This window comes from Neodiprion virginianus, chromosome 3 (genome assembly GCF_021901495.1).
Source record: "Neodiprion virginianus isolate iyNeoVirg1 chromosome 3, iyNeoVirg1.1, whole genome shotgun sequence".
Classification (NCBI taxonomy): Eukaryota; Metazoa; Arthropoda; class Insecta; order Hymenoptera; family Diprionidae; genus Neodiprion; species Neodiprion virginianus.
This window is the reverse complement of record NC_060879.1, coordinates 39,169,782-39,191,931: the sequence shown is the minus strand read 5'-3', so window position 1 is coordinate 39,191,931 and position 22,150 is coordinate 39,169,782. Positions and strand designations below refer to the sequence as shown.

General features: G+C 46.1%; 2 protein-coding genes across 2 annotated transcripts in view; one reads left to right on the top strand and one right to left on the bottom strand.

The window, feature by feature from the left end:
• Window positions 1-3,338: 3,338 nt before the first annotated feature.
• On the top strand, window positions 3,339-6,635 carry LOC124301656 (serine/threonine-protein phosphatase 2A regulatory subunit B'' subunit gamma-like). The gene is made up of 7 exons (XM_046757005.1): window positions 3,339-3,592; window positions 3,708-3,841; window positions 3,979-4,365; window positions 4,464-4,789; window positions 4,907-5,120; window positions 5,227-5,354; window positions 5,471-6,635. Exons 1-7 carry the CDS (start codon window positions 3,547-3,549, stop codon window positions 5,580-5,582), a joined length of 1,347 nt encoding a protein of 448 aa, XP_046612961.1. The 5' UTR covers window positions 3,339-3,546; the 3' UTR covers window positions 5,583-6,635.
• Window positions 6,131-22,150, bottom strand: part of LOC124301651 (protein dachsous) — a 236,128-nt gene continuing 220,108 nt past the window's right edge. Inside the window, exons 13-16 of the mRNA XM_046756993.1 lie at window positions 18,988-19,918; window positions 18,625-18,910; window positions 14,114-14,410; window positions 6,131-10,021 (exon numbers count right to left, since the gene is read on the bottom strand). Of these exons, the coding sequence (XP_046612949.1) occupies window positions 7,380-10,021; window positions 14,114-14,410; window positions 18,625-18,910; window positions 18,988-19,918 (4,156 nt within the window). The 3' untranslated portion in view covers window positions 6,131-7,379. The remainder of the gene's footprint in view (window positions 10,022-14,113; window positions 14,411-18,624; window positions 18,911-18,987; window positions 19,919-22,150) is intronic.

Sequence of the window (22,150 nt, the reverse complement as noted above, 5' to 3'; positions counted from 1 at the left end):
ATTGTAAACATGAACCATGAACCACGGAGCGCTTATCCTGGAAGTCGAGTTTCACCGCGTAGCGGACCCGAAGCGCGGGATCCGGGAGGTTGAGAACCCGGTACTCGAAATACGTAGCGGACCCGAAGCGCGGGATCCGGGAGGTTGAGAACCCGGTACTCGAAGTTTGCGGAGCGCGACTCTCAACCGTCCGCTCTACTGCGCGGTTGTTACCAGACTGAGGAACTCGGCTAGCCGATTTTAGATTGGTGACGTCACTTTCCGAACATTCGAAAATTTAAACTTTGGTTTCGAACTGTAATACTAGGTATGATGATGTATGATGTATGATGTATGATGTATGATGTACGATGTATGATGTATGATATATGATGATATGATATGATGTATAATGATTCTAGTGTTCACATTTCATACAAGAAATACACACCTTATCTGTCCTGCCGATTCCAGACTCAAGCGGCCAGGCCCTTCGATGGTCAGCCGTTGACTGAAGATATATCCTTTACTTAACGGGTCAGCCGATAACGCTGCCGTTCTGCGACAGTTGGATGATGAAAAATTTTGCTCGTATCTTTCAAATGTGTGTTAAAATACACTCGAAGTGTTAAGAAGCTTCGTTCTTTCTCTTCCTATCACCTTTTCAGGTCTTTAAATCACTACGCAGCGTTAAATACTATCTCATATACGAAGCATCCATTTCATCTCGTTCAAAATTAGCGCATCCGTGATGTATTACAGTTACTCTGAATTTTTTTCCATCCGAATACTTTTCGAAAAACAATTTTGCTTCTCTACCCAACGTAGATACTTCACTCTCGACTAGCTAGAACAGCGTTTTGGTTATATGCCTACGAAAATTCAAGATCGAGAGAGCAAATGAAAAGTTGTTGAAATAATTATGAATACTAATGTTATGGAATACATCGAGCGCGCGTCGAATAGAATCCCATTTGGAAGTGAATAATTCTTCTCTTTTCATATAATAGCTAATCTAGTAATATAGGTAAATAGGATGGTTGGAGGTGTTCGGAAATGGTAGGATATTTCAAAAGTTAAGGCTGACACCCACTGCACCGCGGCGGACCGCGGCGGACCGCGGCGCAGTTACCGTGAGATGCGCCCACTATAGTCGCGTGACCACCCGCCGATACTGTTTCTACGAAAAAGAGATATTTATCAATTATCTGATGACCACGATTTGTCTCAGTCGTCATGGGCACACAATAAATAATCATGCATATTTGCCACTATTTCTTGATTACTCATTATGGATGAAGAAGTGTTTAACACGAAATAAAATTACTAACAATTGTCCATCATAAATTCGATAAAAAGGAAAAAAGGATTAAAAATCAACCGACAATGCTCATCTTTCGCCAGAATTTTTGTTTCTACCTAAACTATTTCGGGTGTGGCTCGTTGGAAAATCGTACATTTTTTTATTTTGAAACACCCTATTATACATATAATATATGTATAGTAAAAATGAAATAAATTTTAGCTCAAAATATACTCTCTCATTTCTTATGCATAAAAATTAATACGCAAAATAAAAAACAGTCTTCATGAAATCAGCATCATACCCGAACAATGAGAAAAAAATAAATTTTTTACATAAAATAATCCGTTGATCATAACTTGTTGTTCTAAAACTCACATTTACTTAAATTTCTTTAAAAATGAAGTAATTACTTGCGTAACATTTATTTAATATCCGTAGGATTTATTTAAGATGTAAAAATGAATACATTTATTTTTCGCAAGAACAGCGGAGAGAATGAAAAGAATCCTTGTAAACCATAACCATTTACATCAAAGTAACGCAGGTTTCCCTATTTTTATACTTGGGATGAATTTCGGCATCGGTCGGGTGTTCAGACTAGACGACGGCGATGCGCGGCGATGCGCGGCGCACCGCCGAAATATTCCCAACCTGGAACTCGCGAAAAATTGCCGCGGTCCGCCGCGGTCCGCCGCGGTCCGCCGCCGTCTAGTGTGAACACCTATATGGATAACTGTATGAGCGAAAATTTCGCCGCCGTCCGCCGCCGTCCGCCGCGGTCTAGTCGGCGTCAGCCTTCATACTCACAGTGCACAAATCCTCGTCATCCTCGTCCACCTTGTTCTCCTCGCCTTGCTCCTCGTCCACCTCCGAACACCTCCACCCACCGCCAACCACCTCCAGTAACCATCGATAACCACCTCGGGTTATACCTGGAATAGTAATAATCATTTTAAGTATTACAACACATCAAAAATATTGTGCATCGGAACTTTGGTTTCGAACTACTAAGTATGATGTATGATGTATGATGATGTATGATGATATGATATGATGTATAATGATTTCAGTTTCTACATTTCAGACAAGAAACACGCACTTTATCTTTCCTGCCGATTCCAGACTCAATCAGCTAGGCCCTTTGATGGTCAGCCGTTCACTAAAGATATATTCTTCAGTTGCAAAAATCAGCATTTCGATTCTATGCCTACGAAAATTCAATATCGAGAGAGCAAGTGAAAGGTTGTTGGAATAATTACGAATATTAATGTTGTAAAATACATGGTGGATCAGGGGGACTAAGAGGACGAAGGTGGTTGGAGACGTTCGGAAATGGTAGAAGCTGGTAGGTGGAGGTTGGAGGTGACAGGGGGTGGTAGCAAGTGGTCGGCGGCATTTGGAGGTGGAAGGAGGTGACAGGAGGTGCGTGGAGGTGATTGAAGGGGGTAGGAAGTGTTTGGCGGTGGTCGGAAGTGATCGGCGGTGGTTGAGGAGCACGACGATAACGTGGACGATGCGGGGGGGGGGGGGCGGAGGAGGAGCAGGCGGAGGACGGGGCGAGGTGGACGAGGAGGACGAACGTGGTCGGAGATGGTAGATGGTGGTTGGAGGTGCTTGGAGGTTGTTGCGGTCGTTGGCGGTCGACGCGGTGGTCGTCGGAGGCGTCTGGCGGTTGACGCGGTTGCGCGTCTTCTCACGGGGATGATCGAGCTGATCGACAATTCTAAGTAGCAGTCGCTAAGTAGTCTCACGTACTCATTTTGTACCGACACAATCTTAAGCTTCCATACCGACACTACTTTGGCTGCTACGAATGTCGGTGCGAGCCCGTTAGGTAGAGTCGATAGAGCAGAACCCTCCTACTCTCTCAGGCCCACCTGGGCCCATTTGCCCGACGAAAACTGGTCACAAATATTTACCCAGGGGTATTCGTCCTTATATTCTTCAGTCAACGTCCCCGGCAACGCTCGTAGAATAGTTTGCTGATATTGCGCGTTCACCGTGAATGCGAGACAACAAACGAACAACAGACGATAACCAATGCTGTTTAGTTTCGGTGATCAACGTTCTCAGGCTGTGCGATGATTGGTTGTAGTCTGTTGGTTATCGCTTAGTCGCGCAGGTCTGAAAATTGTGGATTCACCGTGGATCCAATCTGCGAGTCCCGTCGTACGGATGTAAATAGTGTTCTTTTTAATAATATTATTGTTTGTATTACTTAACGAAATATTTTTCGTTTGTATTGACGAGAGTGAAAATTAATGGATTTGACAGAATTGTTGAATAAATGCGCATTGGCGAATAAACGTAAAGTATACCAGCCAATCTTCGAATAAATACTTAGCAAGAATGATATGATGACGATATTAACACGAATCGTTGATCGTATTGTTGACATCATGACACTTGTTTACCTTTATAGCCGACGAAAAAAGCGTCCATGAACTCGAGAGGAAGGAGGACGAGCTATTTCAAAAAATATACAGAGAATGGAAAGGGACCAAGGCTGAAGACAAGGATCTAACCTATAAAGTCATACCAAAGTTTTATTTCAAGGTATATTACAGTCAATATTCTACAGGTATTTAAAAATTGAAATATACGAATCTTTGATTCAAATCTTCCACACGCCCACAATTGCACTTCGAATTCGACTTCGTTACTTACGGTCTTTAATTCGGTAAAAATTTTAGTTACCGAAAGAGGATGAAATCTTACCACAGAAATTACGAGAAGAAACGCGAGCCTTATTTCTTCAAAAACGGTCTCGCCAATTGCTCGATAACAATGAGCTCAAGGCTCTGTGGGTACTTTTGGACAAACACCACAGTGAACCAATCTTAGGGGACGAGCAATTGATCAATTATGAGGATTTCAAAAAAGTTGGTGCTCTCGCAGGCTCGAAATGTGCTCCTTACTTTACAGCGGTTGTTTTTGCCAAGCTGCAGCAAGGCGATCCTCACGGGCGCATTAGTATCATGGCATTGTTCAACTATGTCATGAGGAAAGTCTGGCTTCACCAAACTCGTATTGGTTTATCCCTTTACGATGTCACTGGACAGGGATACCTCAGAGAGTCTGTAAGAATCGACCCCATATTATTGTCAGTTACTTGAAAAATTACTGGGAATTCTTAAAGCAGACTAAACATTTTAATAACATTACGATTTCCTTTCAGGACTTGGAGAATTATATTTTGGAACTAATTCCCACGCTACCACAGCTTGAAGGGCTTGAGAAATCTTTTCATTCGTTCTACGTTTGTACCGCAGTTAGAAAATTCCTCTTTTTCCTAGACCCACTGAGGACAGGAAGAGTGAGAATACAAGACATTTTAGCATGTAGTTTTCTTGATGACCTTTTAGAGTTGCGTGACGAGGATCTGCCCAAGGATCTTCAAGAAGCCAACTGGTTCTCTGCACCGTCCGCCCTGAAAGTTTATGGTCAATATTTAAATCTCGATCGAGATCATAATGGCATGCTCAACAAAGAAGAACTCTCTGGGTAAAAATAATTACGTAACATTTTGATTTAATCGTTGAAGACTTTTTCTAAACAAAAAATGCCGTTGTTCTCGTGTTACTTACTTTTCATTTTGTGATATAATTTCATTTTGTGCAGCTATGGTACAGGTACGCTCACCGGAGTCTTTCTTGAGAGGGTCTTCCAGGAGTGTTTGACTTACGAGGGTGAGATGGACTATAAAACGTATTTGGACTTCGTCCTGGCTCTGGAAAACCGTCACGAACCACAAAGTCTCCACTACTTATTCCGTATTCTCGATATTAATAACTGTGGATACCTCGATACTTTCTGCCTCAATTACTTCTTTCGGGTATGTTGATGTATGATTATTATTAACGTTCTGTAAACCTGATTTTAACTTGATTAGTAGGCGATTATAACAATTTATAATTTAATACTTTCAATTCATGGTCTAGGCGATCCAAGAGCAAATGACGATGCATGGTCAGGAGCCAGTAAGTTTTGAAGATGTTAAGGATGAAATATTTGACATGGTAAAACCAGCTGATCCCTGCAAAATCACGCTACAAGATCTTTTATCGTGGTGAGTAAATTGCGAATTGTTGTAATCGTGATAGAAAAATTATACTCGTACTCCAGTTGGATCGGCGATTGGATTGCCCTTTCATCTGACAATTGTCATTCCTGTTTCCGTTACAGTGGACAAGGCGATACTATGGTCAGTATTTTGATAGAATTCCACGGGTTCTGGGCTTACGAAAATCGAGAAGCTATGGCAGCGGATAATGGAGATGAGTCCTCCCACGTTTGACGCACCAGTATTTTAAATACGCTACGCATTGTCCGATCAGAATTTTGATACATTTTCATCAATATTTCATTTTTGATTAATGGTACAGTTTTAAATATATCTAAATAATTTTCACCCAACCGTGAAATGAATATTGTAGAAAAAACTATGTAACAACAGTAGTAGGAATGAATAACAGAATTATGATTGTGAATTTGGTACACCATTTTCTTTTTTTTTTTTTTTTACAAAATTCATTTATTAAGGCCCACAATAGTGGATTTCGTTTTTAAAGGTTTGTACAGGAGGGGGAAAGGTTCTTTTTTATACAAAATATAATATGTAAACGGTAATATCTTAGTTCTCACGTACCATGTAAGATAGTACATTCATGGCAACGCGCTTCGCTATTTCTTTTACTTTACATATACGTAATACGTTCTTTGCTCTCCAGTTTTTTAATTTGAAAATTGAAATCTACTATATAGCCTGCGTGCGATGTATAATACAAGAACAACATGAGTTCAACATAAACCACGATTCAAATCAGTTCGTTCGTGGTTTTTTAATAATAATAATAATAATAATAATAATATAAATGGGACGGTTTCCCTATGTTCAATAATAATTTAACTTATACTTTCGTTAAGTGCTAGACAACAATATTACATATAGTTTACAACAACTCGTTTCATTTAGCGAGTTACTGTTTCTCATTATTTTATTTTCCTAAAATTCTTTCGCTTCAATTTCCAAAAACAATGCACTAAACACAGTGAAACCAGACCGACTTAATTGTGGCAGTCTATTTTTTGATTATAACAAAAATTGTTATCATTATGGTTATCCTTAATATTATTATCATTAAAATTATATACCTATGTGTATGTACAAGGCTACACAAGCACAGATTAATTTCTTTTCGTTCTAGTCTTCTTTTATTGTTATTCTGTACAATTCAGCAACGTGCGTATAAAGCTAGATGGAAATCCTGGCACAGGCAAAATTATCTATGTACAGATTTATTTCCTGCTTCCTCGTGCTTACTTGAATAAAAATTTATTTTTCACCAAATATTATATGTACCTGTATTCAATCATCAATAATACAGCTCAACACCTCGTCGTATACGATACATTCTAAATCTTCTTTTACTTTACACTCGTTTTGTCCCGTATAACATAGTTACAGCATACGTATATATTTATTAAAAACTAATCGTTTATCATACTGTACAAAAGTGGCAATGCAGTAAGGCAAGATGTAGTTTCATTTATATGTATATTGATCGGTATATTAAATTCCATTTCACTGACGAATGAAATTTTTGGAACGTTATATATGTATATGGCCACTTTTTCATATCTATCTAAAAGCTTTACAATGAAATACTGAGTATATTTCGAACTTTTGCGTCGGTCGCGACATTATATTACGCGTCTCGACCAAAATCACAACGTACGTATATATTTGTATTCAACGCTCATACCCGCGCTATGCGAGGTTCCTCAGTGAGTTCAGTAATCGCGAGTCCGATCCTACATAACGTATCGATAAGTCCTAGGAGTTCAGTCGTTTCTTATTCTCAATTATATATACTCATATTTACACCGTTAATAATATGTATATCGTCGCATCGTTAAAACAAATCCACACCGCATCGGTCACTGGTCAACAAAGTGATTTATAAATATCCGAATCACGCACACTTCACCAGCTTCGTAGCTGCCGCGTAGCAGCAGTCCAAAGTCACGGATACCTACTACAGTTAAAATTTGAAACATTGTCCTATTAATTTATCTCCCACCCCCCTTCAGCCTAGATCCTCAGCTCCGAATCCGCAACCGGCATGCCGCGCTGCGGCCCTTGGCTCGACCGCTGGGCCCCGGGGGGGACGAGGGGACTTATGCTGGGACTCCTGGTCGCGAGGGGCGAGAGAGAGGGAGAAAAGCTGGGGCTTAGGGCGGCCGACGGGAAGGTCGATCCGTCGTGGCTGATCGGCGACCTCGGAACGATCCCCCTCGCTAGCGCGGGGGCCGCGAGCGACCTGGGAGCGACCGATGTTAGGAGGGGGGGCGGGGGGGCCTTATGGACAGGCTTGCTCTTGCTGCCCGCAGAGTTCCCGCTCTGCACGCTGGCCGCGTCGTCCTTGAGCCTCGCGATCTCGCCGAAGACGTGGGCGAGCGGTTGGTACTGCGGTCCCCAATCAAGGAGGTAGTCCCAGTTGTAGGACCCTGTGAGCTCCTCCTCCGAGTGGACGATGGAGCTCAGAGAGCCGTTCATCGAGGGCTGGGGCGCCTCGAGACCGGAAGTTGGCCGCCCGGCCTCGCTGATCTTTCCGTATATCAGCGTCGCGATGTCCGCCTCCGCAGAGGTTTCGTCCTCGAAAAGGTGCAGGCTGTCCAGCGGGAGCGCTTCCGGTGGTCGCCTCGGCGTCCCGGTTGGCGGATCGACGATTCCCAGCCGAGCGAGGTACTCCTGAGTGTTGTGAACCGAGAGATCGCTCGCCGAGTCGCCACCCTGTTGGCCCTCGTTTATCATCCTTATCTCCTCGTCCTCGCCGTCGTCCTCGGCCGATCCCCGCCCCGAGGAGCCGGACTGATCGCTGCCCGAGATCTCGGATGTGGCCTGTTGTGGCGCCGACTGACCGGAAGTGCCGTAGGGCGGTATCTCGTCGTATTTTGGTGGCGCGAATTGGCTCGTCGCCCCCCCGCTGCGTATCGGTATCGTGTCGAAGGCGCTGGGATCGACGTAGCTGTTCGACGTCGTTACCGTGCTCTCGCCGTTCAGCCTCGGCTTCGCTCCCTTCTTGTGACGCCGGTTCCGCATGTGCAGGAATAAGAATATCCCGCCGAAAGCGACCACCACCAGCAGCAGCGCTATCAGCAGGCCCAGGGCCCAGTCGGCGAGGCCCCCGGCGGCCGCGACCGCCATGTTGGAGCCGATGTCAGCGGCCGATTCGTCGATCGTTATCTCGACAACGGTCATGTTCGAGAGGGAGCCCTGTCGTCCCGAGCTCGCGGACACCACGAGTCGCGATTCCTCCGCGACATTTGTCAACTTTTGTTTTACTATCAGAGCGCCGGTGGTTCGGTTAAGCTTGAAGGACGGATGCTGGGACGTCAGTTGGTACACGACCCGACCGTCGGGTCCTTTGTCCCTGTCGGTGGCGGTGATAAGACCGATTACGGTGCCGGGGGTAATGAGGGTGTTCCGTATCGCGAACTTGTACATCCGCTCCGTAAACTGGGGGTAAAACTCGTCCCTGGAGTCGATTTCCACGCGGACCCTAATCGCGGCTGTCCTTCCGCCGGTGTCGGTCGCCCGAAGGGTGAAAGCGTAGTGGTTCCTCTGCTCGTAGTCGAAAACGGCGCGGGTTGAAACGAGCCCCGACTTCGAGTCGACGGCGAAGAGTCTCCACGAGTCGTCGATTTCCGAAAAGCCCGACGCCGCCGCCGAGACTATGGAGTAGTTCAAGGCTCCGTAGATTCCTCGATCAAGATCTGTAGCTCTCGCGGTGAATATCCTCGTCCCTATCGACTCGTTCTCACCCACGATCTCCAGGTACTCCGAGACCGGGAACCTCGGCGAGTTGTCGTTCACGTCCTCGAGGTGGACGCGGAGTCTGGTCAGTGTGCAGAGCGGAGCCGAAGGGTGGAGGTCGCATGCCATGATGACGAGCACGTGGACCTCGGGACCGAGGTCGCAGTCCAGGCTGGCGTTGACTAGAACGATACCGGAAGCCTTCTCGACGCGGAAGAGGCCAAGATCGTTACCGGAAGTTATGTCGTAGGTGATGGTCGCCGCCGGTGTGTCAGGCTTGTCGGTGTCCCTGGCTCTGACTACGACGACGGTGCTGCCCTTTTCGGCGTCCTCTTTTATCGATACCTCGTAGAGCGCTCGATCGAACTCCGGATAGTTGTCGTTCACGTCTTCGACGTTAACGACGACCACCGAGGCCGAGGAATTCTCGCCCCGCGATCCGAGCCGCAGGACGAAGCGGTCCTTCGTTTCTCTGTCCAGGTTCTTAACCAGGATCAGCTTGCCTCGGGAGACCTCGAAGAGCCCGTTCTCGTCACCGGACAATATCGCGTCTCCGTCAATCAGGTCTATGTCAGAGAGTCTCATCAACGTCGTGCCCCGCTCCGCGTTTTCCGTAACGTTTATTCGGAACTCTTTGCCCGGTTGAGTGCTCTTCAGCGTGCTTAGCCTCACTACCACCGTGCAGACCGATGACCTCGACGGCTGCCCTGCGTCCTGGGCCGATACCGCGAGCTCCACGTCCTTCGGCAGCGGCCTTGGAAGCGCCGTTCGGTTCACCAGCACCATCCCCGTTTCCGGATGGACGCTGAATCCCTTTACTGGACTCACGAGGTTGTACCGAATCCTCGAATTCTTTTCCGAGAGGTCCTTGTCCGTTGCGTTGACCGCCAGGACTTCTTGAATCTCGCCTTGACCATCTGGAATAAAAAAAGGGTCGGGTGAACATCCGTCGATTCATGCACGTTGTAGAAACGTCTGTTCGAACGAACGAGTTATGTTATTCTTGTACTTATTTAACTACAAGAATTGAGGCGGCTGCTTTAGAAACTTTTTTTCATACCACCTCGCTACTACAGTGTTTGCAATTTATTTTTTCCCAGGTTATAGATATTTGTTACTGGATTTATCGTGGAGATCGAATCTACACCGTATTAAGTTTCCGTTATAAGAGAGACGGCTCAACTGAAACGAACTCGAGAAAAGTATCAGCAAGGTTGCGTCGCGGTGCTCAGGTTAATTAATCTCATCACCGTGATGGAGAGAAACAGAGAGAGAGAGAGTGAGAGAGTTGGGTTCAATATTATGCTTTTTACTCATGTATATATGTCTGTGCAGACGTCCTCGAGAATGGCGAAGGTCTCTTTAAACGGCTAATGAAACTGCACCAACGACGACGTTAAGCCTGAGAGTCCCGAGCGAGGTCGCTTTTACTAATTAACGCCAATGTCGGTAGAGTTGAATTAATATGCCATACGTAAGCCGCGTTAAGTATATACCATATAGTCGAGAGGTGACGCAGGTACAAAACTTGACGGACAAGGGTGCATAAGAATTGTGTATAAAAACAAACTCGAAACCATTTTTCTGACTGATGAATATTTTTTGCCGCGGCATCTGCTGTAAATCGATAATCGACTATTTAGACAAGCTATCATTACCTTCATGGATGTAGCGAAGTCGATAAACGAACTTGCTAAATAGCCTTTTTTCGCGTTGAAAAAAAAAAAAAAACTTGCTAATTTCGATTTTTATCCGGGTGTATCAGCCGCGTTGGCAGATGGCCTCCAGGATGAACGGACACGGTCGTGCAGGAAAGGCCAGGTCAGTACCGCCGGACCGAGCCCCAGAGGATAAGCTGTCCTGACACCAACTGAACGGAAGTATGAAATAATAACCAGTCGTATAAATCGCGGCAGGACGCGGCGCGGTGCTGCGGGTACAGTGCGAAAAAATCATTCCGATGCGTTTCAAATCGTTGGATAACTCGGCATTAATGCGCCAAGCAGACTCCACGATCTGAAATAACCCACCGCAAGGATACGATCCTCGGAACTAAGACGAGTCTCAGCCATACTCGCATCTCTCGGCAAGAATTTACCCAGACTAATCGGGCAATTTGCACCCACCTCGCAACGTCAAGACTCCTTCATCTCGGGACTTCCCCGATTTGTCCCCTCAGTTTGTTCAAAGTCGTTTCATCATACATATTAATACCCTCTCATGATGAGCGTGTCATTCGCTCTTGATTTTTGCGACAAAGGATACTGCGAGGCTGAAATTGCACGACGCTCGAAAATGAGATATTATCTCGAAAAGGGTCCGTTTTGGGGCCGTTTAGTGCGGTGTTGGCGGAGCCGTGACCCCGGAACATTTTCCATAAATTATCGACCGCATAACGCCATTCATTGTCGGGTGGCGAACGATTTGTGGTCCCGGTGTTGGGCACCGCGCTGTGCCTCGCAATGGGGATCGGAGTTGGAGTTTCGCATGAGGTTAGCACCCTGCATTCGAGTCCAGCTATACGTGCACCTCCGTTTGTGCAGTTCATTAAAGTGAATTTCTTAGAGCATAAACATTTAATTCCCCGTAAAGGGAAGAATTATGATAATACACCGACAGTGCGATCGTGCACCGCCAGCCTTTTAATACGTCTTAAACGTATCCGATATACCTGTACGTACGTTCGTACCTGCATGCATATATATTGTGATGTACCTAAACGTAGGCGTACACCAACATAGTTCAGGCAGTGGAGTCGTGATTTGAGTTAAAGTCACCACAAATCGCGGTACACGTATGTAAGCCGTCCCTCATCCCAAGTACGACGGAGAGCTAGGAATTTCTTTTTCAACTTCAACTTTTTTTCTTTTCTTCTCTCTTTTTTCTTTTACACATTTTTTTTTTTTTTTTTTTGGAAATGATTTCCTCGCCCCCCGCGTTCACTTTCTTAAATTACTGTTATGCCGTCGGGGTGTCGTATATACGGGCGATATGCATTTTTAATAAGTCTTAAGCCGCATTAAACAATCGGGACTGCAAAGAAACGCGGGCTGCATGCGGCTTCACGAGCGGTGCAACGTATCGCGCATGGGGACTTATTTATGTGCAACGTTCTCTCTTGGTCTCGTATTTTGCCGGCTCGTTCCATCTCCCTTCAAACAGCGACAGCGCATAGCGCGATACCTGTAAATCGCGAGCGCCAAGCGACTTCTCATTTCTCTCTTTCTCGTGTCCGGGCTTTCGCTCCTTCTCTCTTACTCTCTCTCTCTCTCTCTCTCTCTCTCTCTTGCTCTCACTCTCAGTGTCGCGCTTTCTCACCTACCGTACGTTATACGTTCGTTAGTTTGCTCGTTCAGCTTTTACACAAGTATGTTATCTTGGACCGGTGTCAATTCGAGTTTAGGACACGAGCAACGGGACAACTTGTCTATAATAAAAAAAAAGCCGTTTCTTTTCAACTCCCGCGCGTCTCCACGTCCTCTGCTAGTTGTCATTTTCAAGATAACGGGCTTGCGATATTGCCAGATGTCTGTAACGTATGCTTACGCAACACTGCCGTTGAGGCATACGGCGAAAATAATCCAGAATTCAGAGTCGGAATCCGAATTGACTTTGAGATAATTGAGAATATATCATGCAGATTGAGTTTCCTCGCAATTATTTTGCTATAAAATCTAACGTTTCAGCGTAAAACGGGAATGAAATACGAAATATTATTCGAAAACGGTATTTTAGTATTTGGATACAAAACGATTCACTATTTTGATAAAAATTCCTCCATGTATTACATTTCACGAGCCAGGCAATGGCCAATCTCGCGCAACAGCTGACACGTGGTATAAAAAATTTGTGAAATCTTAGGATTAATCTGTGATAAATAAATTCGATCTAATGAACTTTGAATCGAGTTCATTAAATATTCGTTTCGTCTAACGCGATTAACCGCATATTACTTTCCAACTAATTTCTGTAATTCTTTTTTTTCCTAATCAGTCAAGTCCCTTAGCCGTAGTTAAAACGCCATAAACTGCAAAAATTTCAACTGAATAGATTGGAATTTATTCATTTAAAAGAAAAAAAAACGAAGTATCTTTTAAAAATGTTTACGTTTTATAAAAGTTTTAGCAAACACGCTGATAAACTAATTGACGACTTAATAGAGGGTTCCTTGGTTGTATAATAAATCGCAGATCACAGCTGAAGATGTGTAATATACGACTGTTTTTTTGTCGACATTTTTTTTCTTAATTCTACTGCTGCGTGTGTAAGAACTGTTATTGATGCGAAATATTGGACACAGGTTATTCCGCATAGTTTAGGCATTATGAGATAGCTAGCGATAAGTGCGTGCTTTGAGTCATAATAAGTGTCCAATGGATAGAGCATAATATATTTAGATACCGTGAAGGATTGTAAATAGGCTTAATTCTTAATTGGTGTCGGCTCGAGGTATCGATGAGTCGCGTGAGCGAGGAACAAATTGCCTTACAGAACGTGGGATGTGTCAGGACGCGGGATTAAGAGGGATATCTCAAGAGAGGAATGAACGACTGCATGAGAACCGGCTGTGAGCGGGTGAGACATATAGCGCGTGGCGCCGATTATTGCGAAATTGCATCTCCCGGTGTTGAATGGCAAAAAATCAAACCGCTCGACAGGTTGTTGTCACATACGTGACACTAACGGCGACCACCCCGGCCGATAACGTAATCCCGTCCGTACATGTAAGTGCGGATTGGTCAGACTTTGCAAAAAACCACTGAAACAAATTATTCGTAATAAAAAAACTAACACGGCACAGTTGAAAAAGTGACAAGCTTTTCGTAGAAATTAATAGACGAGATTATCGACGCGGGATTTTAAGAGACAGCTCATGAGTTTCGGTAGAGTCGTGAGGCCACTGAGACATCTTATCATACTCTTCTATGATAAAACGATATTCTTGGTATCCAAACATAGTTTCTTCTAGATCGGGAGGCATTTTTAGGACATTCAGACAAGAAACCAACCTGGAAGCGAGGCCGAGTATGCAGCCTGTTCGAATTCTGGAGAATTGTCATTGAGGTCGTCGACTCTCACGTTGAGCTCGGTGAACGCTTCGTGGATGCCGTCACTGGCCAAAACACGAAGATTGTACTCCGGTTGCGTTTCCGCGTCCAGCTGCTTCGAGAGAATGACTTTTCCGCTATATCGATCGATGCTGAATGGACCAGGACCAGTGTTGTTATCAAACTGATAAACGAGGGCCGGTGAGTTGTCGACGTCGTTGGCGGTCAACGTTGTCAGGAGAGAGCCAACCTCGGTACCTAGAATGGAAAGAACACGAGGGTTAGACTTTTCGTGCCTGTGCTGGGACGAAGATGGAATCGAGTTCTCTTCTGTGAAATGCGCACAGTCAGTGTCGAAGACACTGTAGCGAAGACGTGTCGGAGACGGTATACGTACGTATACAACAATAATTCGCGAGAGTGAAAAGTGCGGGGTGCAGGTTATTTCGTTTTCCGTTGTCTGATGGCACGCAAAGGCAGCACAAGATACAGATAAGAATTAATTCCGGTAGCGTCTACCGCGGTGTGGCGACTCTTTCGCGAATTTAAATATCTTCGTTTGGTATGCATGAGCTGCTGCTGCTGCTTCTTCTTCTGCTGCAGCGCTGCTTGTCTCTGTGTGTATAATGTATAATACACTATATACAGTATAAACGAGCGAGCGATTTGAGCCGCGCGAGAGCTGATGCAGGTTGCATTATCCAACCACTTTGCAGGCATTGTCAGCCGCTGATTGTTTCCGACATCACGGCCGTAAGGACGGTTCGCCGACGAATGCGAATCCCGCCACTGACGCTCTTACACGTAGCGTTCGGCGCTACTCTCGTCCCTCGCGATCCATGCTTACGCTAAAGTTGCTTAACATGCATCGAATTCACGATATCGTCTCGTTTCATCTTTCAATCCCCGCATCATGCCCCTATGCGGTACGCTGACTATCGCACTCGACAAAGTGAACCGAGCGTGATGTGAGACAGAAGAAAAAATCATCATTGTTTTAAAAATTCCTGATTTGAACTCTCAATTCGGTTCTCTTCATTCGACTGAATCGCAAACGAATCGCAGACACAAAGGTACTGTAGATAAGAAAATCGTTCACCGCACTTCCTCCTGAACCCTTACTCAAGGTACCTTAATATTATAGACACTACTGCAGAGACCATTAATATTCATTTACTGTTCAAAAACCGTGCTGCCCGTATGGCAGCAGCACTTGTTGAGAGAGGCATCTGACGCGCCGTCTGACGTCTCAATTTCGTGCTGCCCGCGAAAAGCTGACCAATGGGAAAATTACTAATTCAAATCCTTGCGCCTGCGCACTTACCTGATCAAAACCACGTGCATTTATCGAATTTTTTCATTAGTAAAATCACGCCACAACTCGTGTAACCGTTTTTATTGGTGAAATTTCTCGTCGAGTTTTGCGCGAACCTCTCATCGTCGTCTCAACTCAGATCAATGTGTTAGCGAACACGTGCAAACCGCGTTCTCAACTACTTCGAAAAGATTTTTCATAATCTAACCGGTCTACCTCATCACCAGTATTTCTCTCAGAACATCCCAAACATTTACTATCACTGAAAATTGTACGGATCCATCCTTGTACCAACGGACATTTGGCAGGCGAGGTGGATGTGATATAGGAACATCGATGAAAAGATTTGGATACAGAAAAGAGCGAGAGGAAGTGGTGACTCGGTACGGTTGGCGGTCCGGCGCATAGGGGGGCCGCATATTCCAAAATCGATTTGGACATTAACAGCCGTTTATAATATATGGGCAATGTTTCCGCGTGCCACTTCCCCCTTCCAAAACTACCTGGCCCAACCGATGCAGGGCCCGTTCATCTCGCTTTTTTATCACATGTGCACGCGGCGAGACACGCACACATTGGCACAGAACGCGCATTTAGTTCTGGTCGCCGTCGCCCACCGATGTACCATCGATATCTCCACCGTGGAATCTTTTATTACACGGATTATAATATCTGCCTACCTACTCGCCTCACCCGTAATATCTACAAGTGTGTTACCGCAAGCGGTTTAGATATACGTATATGGTACTCGCTCAAAAAATCAACTGCATAACGCTCCGTGCGCTCGTTAATGCGACCGATAAGCTGAGTCGAATGTCGGCTGTGAGATCGAGCGCCTAGATCGCGAGGAAAGTTGCCCATTATTATAATACGGTAATACGAATGTCTACCGTGGAAAAATTTCTCCACATACCGTATTCAACGCTGCCATAATCGGGCTATGTCAAAGTCGAGATTTCCTAGCTAAACGTTGATTTGCTTAATGGGAGCTACAACTGTTCCCGCACATTGTACGCGCTCGTGTGCTCTGGATATCTTCGAACAAGCATGGCACCGTAATTGTTTGGCTAGCCTCGATTTCACGTACAATTAAACTCTTTTACCTCGATTGGATCAGGCGGCAAATTTTTGATCGAAACTTTCTCTTTCAATTCCCAGATCGCGATGTTTTTCGATTGTTAACTTTTGAAACGGGCGTTGTTACTTGCTAATCTTTAATTGCCGTGCACGCTTCGATTGGGCAGCAGCCGAAGTGCAGCGCTTGCGCTTCGTACGCCGTTACATCTGACGTGAATGTTCGTGCGGAAATTAAAAATTGCGGCGAAGCAGCGCGTGTACGGAATAAATTCTCGAGGAGTCAAAAGGGCTCTGTATGTGCATACATATCGGCAGCTATTAATAATAAGTCTCAAAATGTCGGATGTTAAGCCGAGGGTAAGGTCGAGGAACCCGAAGAATTTAACCCGGGTGAAAAAAAAATTTGAGTAAAAAGTAGAAGGCGAGTTTCAACAGAATCGCAAAGCGTAGAGAAAAAATAAAAAAAAATAGAAAAAAAATTTCAAAAAACGACACTCCCGAGTTTCGATGTAATTAATTTCGACGCGTTTAATTTGCATTAATAATATATATGCCAGTCGGTAAGCGGTGAAGCTGCAGCGCGATGTCGGCTCGTCGAAGCCTCAAATAAGGAGAGAGCTTCGGGTGTGCCGTGTATAGATAAATAAAGAACGCATTAAAACAAGATGCGTTCGCTGACTTTCGGTCAGGCAGAAATTCGAATTTGACGTAATTCGAGCTCATTTAAAACGAGGCGATACAATACAGGCACATCGGCACCCCGAAGAGAGCCGAGGAAAAATTTCTTTTGTCAGTATACGACCCCCGCAGTTTTGCGAGGATCTTCCACGCAACGTGGCTTGTCGCAACCGAGATTACAAGCTGGTTTAATTACGCCCTGATTGCAAGGTGCGATTGTTCACCGAATTGATATGCGCCGCGGAAAAGACACGCGCGAAATCTCTGCACAGCTGCAGATATTCCGGTTGGCGCGCGGCGAAACTTAACTCTTCGTTCATTATTTCTTTGTATTATGTGTGTGTATCGTGTGGTTCTTATTTATTCTTCTCGATCTTTTTCTTCTTCTTCTTCTTCTTCTTCTTCTTCTTCTTCCTCTTGGCAGCTGAGCACTTGAGGCGGCATCGAACGCTGGCAAGTCGAATAAGCCAGATACGCGTACACCTTGTTTTCGTTCAAGGTGAAAGGAACCCGCGCGCGGGTTGAAGCTTCGAGTGATTTACTGATGCTGCGGGGGTCGAGTTCCGTGCCAAATCCAATATCCACACCGAATTTCGTACCCGCCAAAAGCGATCTGAGTATTTCCTTAAATTTGTACGATTGACCCGAGTGAGTGTCCTCAGCGTTTCGGGATCAGGAGGCGGGAGTTACGCACCGTATTAAATGGTCCGTTAAGTCGCGCCACCGTGGGCTAAGGCCAGCCGGGGCCCGTGGGCCCATTGAATTGTATCTGTCACTGAGGAGCAATATCGGAGGCTCAAAGGCCGGAGGGGGAGGACAAAGACGATACGAAAGAAAGAGAGACGGAGGAAAGGAGACGCGAGGACTGTCGGTGAGACAGAAGGAGAAACGGAGAGGAGTAAGGAACGAGAGAGAAGAATCGTAGCTTGCGCCGCGGCACAACAGCCCGAGCTGCGGCTAAGTTATGCAGATTGTTCCCAACAGTTGGACTTTAATGTCGGCATAAATCCTTTACCACTTAACTTTATATTTCAAGAGCAGGACTCCTACCTCTATGCCTCTCTTTCTTCTTATCTTTCACTGTCGTGATCAGCATCCGCTTTCCGTAACCAGCTTAGCTATAAGCTGCAGTGTGGACCGGAATACATCCGGAAATTTCGCAAATGTGGACGATTGATGAGCATATCGACAGATATTATAAGATCTTTTGTTTCTCGTTCTGTGTAGCGCATTTTCCGTTCGTTTTCAAATTTCACGTTACGAACATTTGATCAGGATTCAGAAGTTGGACCAAGCTGCAGAGTTTGTATTCGATGACACGGTCATGCAGCGATTCGGTGTCATTTTTATTGGCCTCTTCACGTTTTGACTAAAAATATCAATACGATCGTCATGAACTTACCTTCGGAGACGAACATGTCACGGGGCTCAGGAAAAGTAGGCTGATTGTCATTGACGTCGATGACACGAATACTGAGAGCAGCAGTGCCGGTGAGCTGAGGGTTTCCCTGATCAGTGGCGATGATGGTGAGTCTGTACTTGTCGCGGACCTCACCGTCGAGAACGATGTTGGTGGTAACGATGCCACTGTAGGGTGGATTGATGGTGAACGCGTTGTCCGGATTGCCGTCGACGATGTGATAGAGTATGCGGCTGTTCAGTCCCTGGTCCGCATCGCTGGCCGAAACCTTAAGACATGGTCATTGAAAAAAGAAGTTAGAACCAACCGAATAACCACGACTTTAACAAAGAAAATCTGACTTACCGTCACGACGAAATCTCCTTTCGTGTTTCCCTCCAGCACCGTCGCCGAGTACTGCATCTGGGTGAAAATCGGTGGGTTATCATTCACGTCTGACACTCTGACGACGAGCTTTGCGTAGGCGATCAACGGATCGGGGCCAATCGTCCTGGCTACGAGGGTCAGGGTGTGAGTGGCCGAGTCTCTGGGCTCCTCCTTGGTCGGTTGTCCTTCCATCGACCTCCGCCAGGTGCTCCTAACTGCTTCGTCGTCGCGGGTCGCCGCGGTGTCCCACATCTCGGCGTCGAGTCTTCTTGGATCGTTGACGCGTACCAGGCCGGAGTTCTCGTCGATGGAGAAGGTGTTGAATTCGTCACCGTACTCGATTGAGTAGGAAATGTGCTGCCGTCTTCCGTCGGAACGGACGGCAGTCACGTGGATGACCTCAGAGCCTGACGGCGAGTTCTCGGTCATCACGATCTCGTAGGTATCGTTTTGGAACTTGAGCACCGGCGACATATCCAACGCTTCACCGACGCGGATTTCTATCAGACCCTTCGAGCTCTGGGGTGGACTGCCCTTGTCTCTGGCGACGACCTCCAGGTGGAAGACCTTCCCGTTCTCCTGGGCGAGGGATGAAGTCGCCGTGACGATGCCGGAGCTCGGGTGAATCCGAAATTTCGGCTTTTCCTGCTCGTCCAGGAAGGAGTAGACGACCTCACCGTTCGCTCCGAGATCCGCATCCGTCGCTTTCACCTGGAGGATGTTCTGCCCAGGCTGCGAGCCGATCGCCACGTGTCCGAGGAACGGGTACTCGGTGAAGACGGGTCGGTTGTCGTTGACGTCGGTCAGCGTGATTTGCACCGGGACCGAAGTACTCTTCGCGTCGTATTTTCCCCCGTCCGTTGCCACCACGAGAAAGTTGTAGACACCCTGGAATTCGCGATCCAGGGGGCTGCAAGATGGAGAAATGGTTTATTATACGTTCTGCATTCACACGCCGCGTTCGATTCTCCGCTCAGGTTATGCGCGCGATTTTGAATGGGGATTCCAGAGGGGACTCCGGGATCCAGGAACACGGCGCTTGTCTGGCCATATTGTACCTCGAACAGGACGCCTGCCACCGCAGAGGATGCCGCAGTCTCGTGTGTTCCCGATTTTTAATCGGCCAGTAACCATACCGACTGCGAAACAAGCCGCCGCTTTAGGACGCGTAGAGTACAAGACCACCGGAGCTGGCAGGGAGCCTTGGACTCGAGAAGCCAAGGTCGAAAGTCGCCGGGAAAAGAGGTTTCGGTTCCGGTTTGAGTTTGGCGGGAATTTCGAACCGCAACCCCGTGCCAACGCGGCCGACTCTTTTCGTCAGGACACTTCGAGTAGGGGCAAAAAAGAACCGGGAGGAGTGACGGGAGCCTAAATCGCGTATAGCGATCAGAATCCACGCGCGACAGCGGCCATTACCATAAGTTTGCGGGATTTTTGCAGGCCTCTCCGCGTTCGTTCGGAGTTGCGCCGCGGTTCGCCGCTCGACGTTATAGGTACACGTTAAAGTTGCATCTTAAATCCCGAATAAGGGAATGAACGCGGAGCCTAAAACTGCAGAGCGCGGTGCGTCGAATAAACTCGGTGTGTGTGCACACCCGCCGTTCTTATACGTTCTTATACCTCCGGTACGAAATCACTATCAGAGATTCGGTCGCGCGAGAGGTTCGGCCCCCGGCCCTCGAAGAATTATATGCAAATAATAAATATAACTCAACGAGTCCCGGACGGAGACTCGACTGTAGATCTTCTTTCCGCTAGATTCCTGCAGTCAGATCTCCCGTGGACCATTCGGGCTTAAGATTTGGTCAGGATAGGCGGCACGTAGAGACGAAGCTCGAAGGTAAGAGAGACGGTCCGCAACGCAGGCGAGATGAAGGCGGATGAGAGGGGGAGAGGACGGAGAGTACCGCTCTGCAACCCAGGAACCCGACCAACCGACTGATTTAAAACCACTTCTTCTATTTGGCTTGTATGACAGCCCGACAATGCTACCGTGTAGCTTAGCGAAGACCCGCCGCCGGCTTTTGCGAACCGTTCAAAAATTGGGACCCTTGTATCATGATCACCCGCAATAGCGTCGAGAGCTCATGAAAGACGTTTAGAGCCCGAAGAATAGGTGTTGACAAAAAACTTGCAATTTTTTCACGATATTCACTACCCGACTCTTTTTTTTTTTAAATAATATCTCAACTCACGCAAATGTTTCGAGTTATGGTCTCGGAAGGTGTTTTGATTTATGAAATAAAAGAGGTTGCTCACGAGTTCTGGAAATTGTTTGATGATGGCTTGTTTTTAGAATGTAAGATCAAAAAGATGACGTAATATTTATCTGACCACCCTACAGCGATGAGGTCGCATAGAATCTTGATGAGTTTCGGTAGTCGACGTTGAATGGCGATGTGATTATCCTAGGGATATAATTGTCGTGTATCGAAAATGAGCTGGCTCATTGATAAACTCGCTTAATCGGTCAGGTGTGACTTTTTTTTTAACATATATTTGCTTGTTTGGATTATTTTTGTCATTTTATCTTGTAGCTGGTAGAGGATAACGCAAGGCGCAGGTTTTGCATATCAGGATTTTTGCCGTCTTAAATAACGCATTGAAATGCCACACGTTGTCACGGTCGAATGACACACGGTTGTCGGAATAAAGAAAATAAGAAATGGAAATAAAACGAAAGCGAAATGATAAAGAAAAAGAAAAAAAAGAAAAATCGCCGTTGCCATCCTCGGGACGGCGATACACCCTCCGCTACCCGCCTACAAGATCACGGGACGTTCCGTTCTACGGATTAGACTGAGGAGCGGTGGCGCACATGTATGTGCGAGCGAAAGGAGACTACTAATAAAAGAAGGAGAGGACGAGTAGTTTGCAAAAAGGGAAAAGAGTAAAAGTAAAACGAGGAGAACCACGGAGACGACCGAGAAATGCAGATTAATAAACAAAGATCCACCGGCAGGGCGCCGCTGTCACCTCAGCGACAAGCGTTTCAGGTTTAATCTCTAAGCCCTCTTTTTACAAAGATGAACACGTTAAACAACGGTAGTATATTTTATCGCTCCACGGCAGGCCATCGAATTTCTCAGGTACCTCGCCGCCCGCCTGCCTTGATTTGCTTGGCCGCGGTTGACGCGATCCT